At 41.8% G+C, this 12,508-nt stretch overlaps 1 protein-coding gene across 3 annotated transcripts in view; it reads left to right on the top strand.

Annotated features, from left to right (window-relative positions):
• Positions 1-12,508, top strand: part of Tmem108 (transmembrane protein 108) — a 298,352-nt gene that overhangs the window by 160,617 nt on the left and 125,227 nt on the right. For 2 of the 3 annotated variants that reach the window (XM_021172798.2, XM_021172800.3), the window contains one exon: positions 6,608-6,693. In XM_021172798.2, coding sequence (XP_021028457.1) covers positions 6,654-6,693 — 40 coding nt within the window. In that variant the 5' untranslated portion in view covers positions 6,608-6,653. The remainder of the gene's footprint in view (positions 1-6,607; positions 6,694-12,508) is intronic. The other variant, XM_021172799.2, reaches the window with a different exon arrangement.

Genomic DNA, 12,508 nt, shown 5'->3' with positions numbered 1-12,508 from the left:
CATATCTCCTGATGATGATAGAGGACTTCAAGAAGGACTTTAATAACACACTTAAAGAAATACAGGAGAACACTGCTAAACAGGCAGAAGACAATAAAGAGGAAGCACAAAAATCCCTTAAAGAATGGCAGGAGAACAATGCTAAAGAGTTACAAATCATTAAAGAAAAACAGGATAACATAATCAAACAGGTAGAAGTCCTTACAGAAAAACAGGAAAACACATCCAAACAGATGATGGAAATGAACAAAACCATACTAGACCTAAAAAGGGAAGTAGACACAATAAAGAAAACCCAAAATGAGGCAACACTGGAGATAGAAACCCTAGGAAAGAAATCTGGAACCATAGATATGAGCATCAGCAACAGAATACAAGAGATGGAAGAGAGAATCTCAGGTGCAGAAGATTCCATAGAGAACATCGGCACAACAATCAAGGAAAATGTAAAATGCAAAAAGATCCTAACTCAAAACATCCAAGAAATACAGGACACAATGAGAAGACCAAACCTACGGATAATAGGAGTGGATGAGAATGAAGATTTTCAACTCAAAGGACCAGCAAACATCTTCAACAAAATTATAGAAGAAAACTTCCCAAATCTAAAGAAAGAGATGCCCATGAACATACAAGAAGCCTACAGAACTCCAAATAGACTGGACCAGAAAAGAAATACCTCCCAACACATTATAATCAGAACAACAAATGCTCTAAATAAAGATAGAATACTAAAAGCAGTAAGAGAAAAAGGCCAAGTAACATATAAAGGCAAGCCTATCAGAATTACACCAGATTTTTCACCAGAGACTATGAAAGCCAGAAGATCCTGGACGGATGTTATACAGACACTAAAAGAACACAAATTCCAGCCCAGGCTACTATACCCAGCCAAACTCTCAATTAACATAGATGGAGAATTCAAAGTATTCCACGACAGAACCAAATTCACACATTATCTCTCCACGAATCCAGCCCTTCAAAGGATAATAACAGAAAAAAACCAATACAAGGACAGGAACCACGCCCTAGAAACAACAAGAAGGTAATCCCTCAACAAACCTAAAAGAAGACAGCCACAAGAACAAAATGCCAACTTTAACAACAAAAATAACAGGAAACAACAATTACTTTTCCTTAATATCTCTTAATATCAATGGACTCAACTCCCCGATAAAAAGACATAGACTAACAAACTGGCTACACAAACAAGACCCAACATTTTGCTGCTTACAGGAAACTCATCTCAGAGAAAAGGATAGACACTACCTCAGAATGAAAGGCTGGAAAACAATTTTCCAAGCAAATGGCATGAAGAAACAAGCTGGAGTAGCCATTCTAATATCTGATAAGATTGACTTCCAACCCAAAGTCATTAAAAAAGACAGGGAGGGACACTTCATACTCATCAAAGGTAAAATCCTCCAAGAGGAACTATCAATCCTGAATATCTATGCTCCAAATACAAAGGCAGCCACATTCATTAAAGAAACTTTAGTAAAGCTCAAAGCACACATTGCACCTCATACAATAATAGTGGGAGACTTCAACACACCACTTTCACCAATGGACAGATCATGGAAACAGAAACTAAACAGGGACACAGTGAAACTAAGAGAAATTATGAATCAAATGGATCTGGCAGATATCTACAGAACATTCTATCCTAAAACAAAAGGATATACCTTCTTCTCAGCACCTCATGGTACCTTCTCCAAAATTGACCACATAATTGGTCACAAAGCAGGCCTCAACAGATATAAAAATATTGAAATTGTCCCATGCATCCTATCAGATCACCATGGACTAAGGCTGATCTTCAATAACAAAATAAATAATAGAAAGCCAACCTTCACGTGGAAACTGAACAACACTCTTCTCAATGATACCTTGGTCAAGGAAGGAATAAAGAAAGAAATTAAGGACTTTTTAGAGTTCAATGAAAATGAAGCCACAACATACCCAAACTTATGGGACGCAATGAAAGCATTTCTAAGAGGAAAACTCATAGCTCTGAGTGCCTCCAAAAGGAAACTAGAGAGAGCACACATTAGCAGCTTGACAACACACCTAAAAGCACTAGAACAAAAGGAAGCAAATTCACCCAAGAGGAGTAGACGGCAGGAAATAATCAAACTCAGGGGTGAAATCAACCAAGTGGAAACAAGAAAAACTATTCAAAGAATCAACCAATCAAGGAGCTGGTTCTTTGAGAAAATCAACAAGATCGATAAACCCTTAGCCAGACTCACTAGAGAGCACAGGGAAAGCATCCTAATTAACAAAATCAGAAATGAAAAAGGAGACATAACAACAGATCCTGAAGACATCCAAAACACCATCAGATCCTTCTACCAAAGGCTATACTCAACAAAACTGGAGAACCTGGATGAAATGGAGAAGTTCCTAGACAGATACCAGGTACCAAAGTTGAATCAAGATCAGGTTAATGATCTAAACAGCCCTATATCCCCCAAAGAAATAGAAGCAGTCATTAATAGTCTCCCAACTAAAAAAAGCCCAGGACCAGATGGGTTTAGTGCAGAGTTCTATCAGACCTTCAAAGAAGATCTAATCCCAGTTCTTCACAAACTATTCCACAAAATAGAAACAGAAGGTACTCTACCCAACTCATTCTATGAAGCCACAATTACTCTGATACCTAAACCACAAAAAGACCCAACAAAGATAGAAAACTTCAGACCAATATCCCTTATGAATATTGATGCAAAAATCCTCAATAAAGTTCTTGCTAACCGAATCCAAGAACACATCAAAACAATCATCCATCCTGACCAAGTAGGTTTCATCCCAGGAATGCAGGGATGGTTCGATATATGGAAATCCATCAACGTAATCCAGTATATAAACAAACTCAAAGACAAAAACCACATGGTCATCTCGTTAGATGCGGAAAAAGCATTTGACAAGATCCAACACCCATTCATGATAAAAGTCTTGGAAAGATCAGGAATTCAAGGCCCATACCTAAACATGATAAAAGCAATCTACAGCAAACCAGTAGCCAACATCAAAGTAAATGGTCAGAAGCTTGAAGCAATCCCTCTAAAATCAGGGACTAGACAAGGCTGTCCACTTTCTCCATACCTATTCAACATTGTACTTGAAGTCCTAGCCAGAGCAATTCGACAACAAAAGGAGATCAAAGGGATACAAATTGGAAAAGATGAAGTCAAAATATCACTTTTTGCAGATGATATGATAGTATACATAAGTGACCCTAAAAATTCCACCAGAGAACTCCTAAGCCTGATAAACAGCTTCGGTGAAGTAGCTGGATATAAAATTAACTCAAACAAATCAATGGCCTTTCTCTACACAAAGAATAAACAGGCTGAGAAAGAAATTAGGGAAACAACACCCTTCTCAATAGTCACAAATAATATAAAATATCTTGGCGTGACTCTAACTAAGGAAGTGAAAGATCTGTATAATAAAAACTTCAAGTCTCTGAAGAAAGAAATTATAGAAGATCTCAGAAGATGGAAAGATCTCCCATGCTCATGGATTGGCAGGATCAACATTGTAAAAATGGCTATCTTGCCAAAAGCAATCTACAGATTCAATGCAATCCCCATCAAAATTCCAAATCAATTCTTCAACGAATTAGAAAGTGCAATCTGCAAATTCATCTGGAATAACAAAAAACCTAGGATAGCAAAAACTCTTCTCAAGGATAAAAGAACCTCTGGTGGAATCACCATGCCGGACCTAAAGCTCTACTACAGAGCAATTGTGATAAAAACTGCATGGTACTGGTATAGTGACAGACAAATAGACCAATGGAATAGAATTGAAGACCCAGAAATGAACCCACACACCTATGGTCACTTGATCTTCGACAAGGGAGCTAAAAACATCCAGTGGAAGAAAGACAGCATTTTCAACAAATGGTGCTGGCACAACTGGTTGTTAACATGTAGAAGAATGCAAATCGATCCATTCCTATCTCCTTGTACTAAGGTCAAGTCTAAGTGGATCAAGGAACTTCACATAAAACCAGAGACACTGAAACTTATAGAGGAGAAAGTGGGGAAAAGCCTTGAAGATATGGGCACAGGGGAAAAATTCCTGAATAGAACAGTAATGGCTTGTGCTGTAAGATCGAGAATTGACAAGTGGGACCTCATGAAACTACAAAGCTTCTGCAAGGCTAAAGACACCATCAATAAGACAAAAAAACCACCAACAGATTGGGAAAGGATCTTCACCTATCCTAAATCAGATAAGGGACTAATATCCAATATATATAAAGAACTCAAGAAGGTGGACTCCAGAAAGTCAAATAACCCCATTAAAAAATGGGGCTCAGAACTGAACAAAGAATTCTCACCTGAGGAATACCGAATGGCAGAGAAACACCTGAAAAAATGTTCAACATCCTTAATCATCAGGGAAATGCAAATCAAAACAACCCTGAGATTCCACCTCACACCAGTCAGAATGGCTAAGATCAAAAATTCAGGTGACAGCAGATGCTGGCGAGGATGTGGAGAAAGAGGAACACTCCTCCATTATTGGTGGGATTGCAAGCTTGTACAACCACTCTGGAAATCAGTCTGGCGGTTCCTCAGAAAATTGGACATAGTACTACCGGAGGATCCAGCAATACCTCTCCTGGGCATATATCCAGAAGATGTCCCAACCGGTAAAAAGGACACATGCTCCACTATGTTCATAGCAGCCCTATTTATAATAGCCAGAAGCTGGAAAGAACCCAGATGTCCCTCAACAGAGGAATGGATACAGAAATTATGGTACATTTACACAATGGAGTACTACTCAGCTATTAAAAAGAATGAATTTATGAAATTCCTAGCCAAATGGATGGACCTGGAGGGCATCATCTTGAGTGAAGTAACACAATCACAAAAGAACTCATACAATATGTATTCATTGATAAGTGGATATTAGCCCAAAACTTAGGATACCCAAGATATAAGATACAATTTGCTAAACGCATGAAACTCAAGAAGAATGAAGACCAAAGTGTGGACACTGTGCACCTTCATAGAATTGGGAACAAAACACCCAGGGAAGGAGTTACAGAGACAAAGTTCGTAGCTGTGATGAAAGGATGGACCATTTAGAGACTGCTGTATCCAGGGATCCGTCCCATAATCAGCTTCTAAACGCTGACACCATTGCATACACTAGCAAGATTTTGCTGAAAGGACCCAAATATAGCTGTCTCTTGTGAGACGATGCCGGGGCCTAGCAAACACAGGAGTGGATGCTCACAGTCAGCTATTGAATGTATCACAGGGCTCCCAATGGAGAAGCTAGAGAAAGTACCCAAGGAGCTAAAGGGATCTGCAACCCTATTGTTGGAACAACATGATGTACTAACCAGAACCCCGGAGCTCTTGTCTCTAGCTGCATATGTATCGAAAGATGGCCTAGTCGGCCATCATTGGAAAGAGAGGCCCATTGGACTTGCAAACTTTATATGCCCCAATATAGGGGAATGCCAGGGCCAAAAGAATGGGAATGGGTGGGTAGGGAAGTGGGGGGCGCTATGGGGGACTTGTGGGATAGCATTGGAAATGTAATTGAGGAAAATATGTAATAAAAATATTAAAAATCAAAAAAAAAAAAAAACAAGTGTGTGTCCAGCTAATAAATATGTTTTGTATCCTACATTTTCAAGTGTGAGAAAGCTCTCTGGTTCTTGTTTTGGTTTAGTGAATCCCTCCGTAGAAATAAGCTTACAAAAGAAAAAACTCCTGTTCTTCTCTAACGACTCGAGCAATGTTTCTCAACCTTCCTTATATTATGACCCTTTAAGACAGCATGACCCTTTCAGACAGCATGACCCTTTCAGACAGCATGACCCTTTAAGACAGCATGACCCTTTAAGACAGCATGACCCTTTAAGACAGCATGACCCTTTAAGACAGCATGACCCTTTAAGACAGTATGATCCTTTAAGACAGCATGACCCTTTAAGACAGCATGACCCTTTAAGACAGTATGACCCCTTAAGACAGCATGACCCCTTAAGACAGCATGACCCCTTAAGACAGCATGACCCTTTAAGACAGCATGACCCTTTAAGACAGCATGACCCTTTAAGACAGCATGACCCTTTAAGACAGCATGACCCTTTAAGACAGTATGACCCTTTAAGACAGTTCCTCATGTTGTGACAGCCCCCAACCAGGAACTTATTTTTATTGCTACTTCATTACTGTAATTTTGCTGCTATTTTGAATCATAATGTAAATATTTTCTAATGGTCTTAGGCAACCTCTGTAAAAGGATTCTCCAATCCCAAAGGGGTTCTCAACCCACTGGTTGAGAACCACTGGACTAGAGTCACAAGATCTATGAAAAACCCTTGAAGCCAGGATGTTTCCCTCTCATCCTGGGGTTGTCTTCAGGTTGGGGTAGGGCGTGTTACATGGTTTGGGAATTTGGTCAAAGGGTCAGTGGTAATTGTATAACATGTAGCATTATAAATTAAACTGTTTCTAAGAGACTCCTATTTCAAATACAGCTATGTATGTACTCAAGTTCAAATGGAAGTCTTCTAGTTAGCAATTTATGTCCGCTGATGTAACGATGTCTTCTCCCATTTTCCTAGACAGAATCATGAATAAACTGGAGGACCAGCAGGACCAGATGATACCATGAAGAGAAGTTTACAGGCCCTCTATTGCCAACTATTAAGTAAGTCTATGCAGCATCTATCCCTTACCTGGAACACGCCAAGCTTATCACTTACTGAGCTTCAGAGTCTCTGTGGGAGAGTCATTCTCCCTCTCCTTCATCTAGATAAGCCACCAAGCCTCAGGTCTCTCATGTCTTGGGCATCCATCACTCTCTAGATCCCATCCTAATTCCCGGGTGACTTGAGTATCATTAATTCAAAATGCACATGAAAGACATGTTTGTTCTTTGTTCCACAGTACAATACAAGGTGTTACTGTATGGCCTTGTGTTGATTTCTCATGGGAAAGAAATGTTACATTGTATCTTCTGAATTTTTGTTACATGGAACCCCTTTGGGGACCACATAGCCTTTGACTTGGAATGTTCTGCGTAGTTATGCGGGATTCAGATAGCGAGTGGTGTAAGTGTGGTTTCTTGGTTTTGTGGCAGCATAAGATGTGCTGGACAATGACTTTCTCGTGTGCTTTTTTTGGGTTGTGGCATAAACAACCATTGTGGTGCTACTCAAGATAGGTATAAAGACCAGCCCCATGCTTGGATGCTCTGGATAACCCACTTGGCACAACAGACACTGGCCACTCTGAGTCCAAGTGGAGCCTCTAAGTTGGAAATATTATAGACAGAACCCATTGTGTCTGTCTAGCCTGGTGGGGAGGCAGGTGGAAGATGGGTCTTTCCTAGACCAAGTGGCACCTGGCTTTTGCTGAGAGAATAAAATGAATCAAACAAAAGCAACTGAGATGCAAATCACTAGGCAGTCAGCCAGCAGAACTTCTGACTCAGGTTAGACTGATGTAGTTTGTGCAAAGCACTTTATCTACACATGGTTCGGGGCCAAGTGTTTTAATTGGCTTGTTTCTTCTGCTGAATTCTAATCCCAAAAACTCATAAGGCTAGCCTGCTGGAAAGTTGCCAAGCCTTATTGGGGCCCTCTTCTGTTCTTTGTGTGTGTGTTCTATGGGACTGTAGGGTTGCTTGCTTGCTTGCTTGCTTTTCTTTTTTAATGATAAGCTTATGTGTTAGAGAGGGGGCTTTACAGATTCAAGAGGCGATGTTATAAAGAAATGATTAAGTCTACCTTGAAAGAAAAATGGTTCCTCCCCCCCCCCATACACACACACACACACACACACATGCTATATCTCAAAGAAGGGGAGGTAGGCTTCACTGCAGGAGAACGGGTGCATGACAAAACAGCATAGCAGATTTGGAAGGCAGAGAAATGTTTGAGGAATCGCCGATGCTGATTGTATATCCCAAGTCTGCATATATTTTAAAGCCATGTATTATCTGAAAGGCATTGGATAAATTATTCTATTCTTCATAGTTAGGCCTAACATTATACAGTGTCCATTCTTCTAAACTGAGCACTGGAAAACCTGGAGGGGGTTAGACATCACCTAGACACCACAGGCACCAATGGTCCTTGCTTGCAGGGATGCTGAGAGACTCAAATAGCCTGATGAGGCGGCTCTTTGGTAGTTAGGGGATAGATCATAACCATCACTAAACCTCACAAATTATTGGCATGCATGATAACCCATATGTGCTGTTAGTATCCAGTCGTTAAGTTATGCCTATATCAGCATCATCCATGAACAAAATGTCTGCCTTGTCAAAATCAACTGCCTTATCAAAATCAGAAGAAGTTCTACTGGGCATGATGGCTTGTCACTCTATCCCAGCGCTTGAGAGGCTGAGGCAGGGGGATCACAAATCTGAGGCCAATCTGAGCTGATAGTGAGATCCTGTCAAAAGAGTGGGGAGGGAGGGGAAGAGGGAAGGGTGGAGATGGGGAGAGGGAGGGAGGGAGGGAGGAAGGAAGAGGGGGGAGGGAGAGAGAGAGATCTGACCAAAAGAACATATCTATAAAGACTAAATGGAAATGTTGATATGAAAACCATTTTTTTGTTGTTGTCAAAAAAATTGACTTGTTGGGGCTGGAGAGATGGCTCATCATTTAAGAGCATTGACTGCTCTTCCAGAGGTCCTGAGTTCAATTCCCAGCAACCACATGGTGTCTCACAACCATCTGTAATGGGGTCCATGCCCTCTTCTGGTGTGTCTGAAGACAATGACACTATACTCACATATATAAAATAAATAAATCTTTTTTTAAAAAAATGACTTGTTTCACTGAAAGTATTGCTAATATGCAGTGATATGTGCACGTGTGTTTCTAGGCACTCTTGCCTGAGGAAGCCTGTGCTTCCCTGTATGTGAGCAGAGCTGGGTGGGGTGTGGGGTGTAGAAGTCAACTTCCGGCATCTTCCTACCCACTTGCTTTTTTCATACAAGGTCTCTCACTGAACTTGGAGCTTGGAACTACAGCTAGACTTGCATGCCAGAGAGCACCTAGGATCTTCCTGCCTCTGCCTCCACAGCTCTGGGGTTACCCATGTGTGCTGCCATGCCTGGCTCTTCCATGGGTGCTGGGGGAATCCTCATGTATCTACAACAAGTAGTCCAGTCTAGAGCTTAGATCAGAATGGGACTCCACAAATATTTCATTTTATGATCCACCTCCATAAAAGTCTAAGACGTCATTAACATAAGATGCACTGTTATTTCATGAACCACTAAGACAAATCTGTTGTTTAAGCCTTCGTATGCTGTCAGTTACATCCTGCACTGTAGAAGCGTGTACCTGGGTAACATTCGTAATTAATAGCTAGAGTGTGGCTACCTGGGTAATGTAGTCCTCAAGTCTTTACCGCTCAGTTCTCCTCAGGGACCCAGTTTCAGCAAGCCCGTCTGTACTCGAAGCTCCCACTGCTGCTGGGTCCTTTGGAAGCCAAGGAGAGGTTAGAGGAACTGAGACATCACAAACTGAAGTTGGCCTGTGTATTCTGTCTGCATGGTTTGTTTCTCCTGACAAATGAGGGGAAATTTTCCCTAAATTAAAGAGGATGAACTGAAGTAAATTGTAACTGGCAGAGTGTTTAGACCCAGACAACCATTGACTCTGCATCTTGCCTTTCAGATGTTGCAGGCAATCCGGCAGCGCCTGAGGGGCGGGGTGTTTTTGAGGTTGGGGTAAAGGGAGCTTTCTTTGCCCCTCATTCTTTGAATAGAGTGTCTTCCTTGCCACTGATGCTGTGTGGTCCCAACCTCCATGTAATGTGGCAGTGTCAGATTCTGGATTAAAAATGCACACATTCATTCCTGGCCCTTCTAAATTATTGGGATCAATTTTCCTTCCAAACATAGCAATTTGAGATTGCTTTCCATGACTTGACAGCTGTTGGACTGTCTCCCCCGCCATACACACACACACACACCCACTCTTTGCCCAGCAGCTGTGATGTGGGACCATGTTGGAACTTGATGTTGTGTTTTTTCCTTACTTCATGCTAAGTGGTTGTTTGCTTGCTTGCTTGTTTTTTCAAATCGAAAATTGGAGGCTGGATATTTGTTTTGCTTTCATGAAAAGGTTTCCAGATACTCTCTAGGTCTCTGGTCTCTAGGGATAGACCAGGTCTTTGACTCTCTGAAGTTATTCACACACATTTGAAGCAGAAATGCTTTCAAATGTGACCTTTGCCCAGAAAGTATAGGCATACACAATCTTTAGAGTGCCTTTTACATTGTAAGTTTTGATTCTTAAATTTGTGTAAGTAAACAATTCCTTTTTGCTAATTAAATCTTAATAAGATATTCCTGTTGTAAGCAATGTCAGTAAAGACTGAAGAATAACCTTTTGAAGAAACTCCATGTTGTGGCTTTGAATATCCTTCATTATAGCATTGCCAGGATGTCTGTGAGGGACAGTGTGCTCGTGTTTATGAGACCTACTGGCTCTTATAGACAAATTCAGTTTTCTACTAAAATATACGGAAGGAGAGAATGTCGGGTTTGGATGTAAAGGATTGCTCCGAGCTCCTCTTTCCTCTAACCAATTATACAATTGCTAAGGTGACTCCTCGACTGCGATGCCCAGATGAAGAATATAATATCCACCCTGATGTGTGTTCATGAGAGAGAAAGGAGAGGGTATGAAAACATCCCAGTGTTGCCCAATGCCCTTCAAAGGGGAGCTGTTGCCTTATCAGTAATTAGTAATATTTAGTAAATAACATCTACTTGCTTAGCAATCCTATCTTAAAGAAAGAGCAGAATGGTCTACACTACTCCGCCCAAATGCTGATGCGGGGGGTGGGGGGGTTTACTTCGCGCTCATGGAGTGCATGAATTGAGTGCTATATGGATATACTCCCTTGTTTGAAAGGACAGGTTAAAATTCTGGGATTTTTTTTTTCTGAAGAAGAGAAGATTAAGGAGTTTTTTGGATGTTTGGAAGGAGGTGTTGTTTAGCTAAAGATGGTACTTTTTCTATCAATTCTGTATTCATTTATAATTAATCTCAGGGTTTTGAGAGACCTGAGTCACTGGCTTTGTATGATAGATACAAATGTGTGGTAGATATAAGAGATTCTTCAGGCCAGAACCCCAGAACCATGGCCTCTGCAGCCTCTGCATCCAGTTCCCCCCTCCCTCTCATCCCTGACTCTCCTGGAGTCATTTTCACTGACAGCCCTTTTCCTTGTGGCTCCACCTCCCTGGGGCAGTTCCCCAGTCCTTCCTTCCCAGGCCTAGTCCTCTGCCTGAAGCAGGTCTCCTGTCAGTACCTCATAGGTGAACTTGGCTTTGCATAAGCTGCACCAGAGCCTTACCAGGAGCTGTAGCTCGGAGAGTTACCCAAATAGCAGACCAGAACCTTTTCCTGGGTACCTGCTAGAGGGCACCCCTTGGGTTCCTATTTGTAGTCTGAAGGTAAATGAGAGGGGAGGACTGGATGCTCTGAAGTGGAGCACCACACAGATGTGGTAATGGCCAAGATGGCAGCTGCTCTCCTGAAGATCTCTGTGAGGTGTGACCAGCCCCCACCCTGAGAGAAAGCCAGAGTGATAGGGCAACTTTCCTGTCTGAATGCAGGGAGTCACCTAGTCACTGCTAAGCAGTTCTCACCATGACAGAGGAGACTTCCTGAGGAGAAAGGATGCTCTGATAGTCACCTCACTTCATTCAAATGTTATGCTTCTTTTGATCAAAGGTGTGTTAAACTATTGAACTAAAATAAAAATAAAATACAGGGCTGGAGAGATGGCTCTGTGGTTAAGATCACTGACTGCTCTTCCAGAGGACTGAGGTTCAAGTCCCAGCACCCACATAGCAGCTCACAACTGTGTGTGACTCCAGTTCCAGGGGTCCTGTTACCCTCACATAGACATACATAAAGACAAAACACCTATGTACATAGAAACAAACACAGTAACTTGCTTAAATAGGCTAACTCTAGAGACTTCATCTGTAGAAAATATCTGATATTTCACTTGGTCCGATATTGTCAGGGTATTCACTTTTCTTGTGGCAACTCTCATACAGAGCGCTGTGAGTCCTGAGAGGAGTCCCGTGGTCCAGATTATTAAAAGGGTCCCGGGAATAACCCACAGAGCTTCAGAGAAGTGGGTCTGGCGAGGGCAGGAAGCCCAGCAAGGGGAGCGGGGGAGCTTGTCTGCCTTACAGGCTCTGAGAAGAGACAGATCACACTTTGGGTGACCTCCTCTACGGGGGCAGAACTGGAGTCTATATTCCTGGTACATCTGTCATCAACTAAGTAAGGCACAGTTATACCAGGATTGTTGGAAGCTCAGGATGGTACCACAAACACTGGGCCATTCTCCTTACTATCAGCATCGCCTCTTGCCCTTCTCCCATCTCTCTGAGAATAAATTTAGTAAGAGCTCGAATGTCAGGCGGTGGTGGCACACTCCTTTAATCCCAGCGCTTGGTGGACAGAGGCAGGCAGATC

The sequence above is a fragment of the Mus caroli genome, unplaced genomic scaffold (genome assembly GCF_978045245.1).
Source record: "Mus caroli unplaced genomic scaffold, Mus_caroli_1 scaffold_11, whole genome shotgun sequence".
NCBI classification, from domain to species: domain Eukaryota; kingdom Metazoa; phylum Chordata; class Mammalia; order Rodentia; family Muridae; genus Mus; species Mus caroli.
The sequence above is the reverse complement of the archived record's forward strand: the minus strand, read 5'-3'. Positions and strand labels throughout refer to the sequence as shown.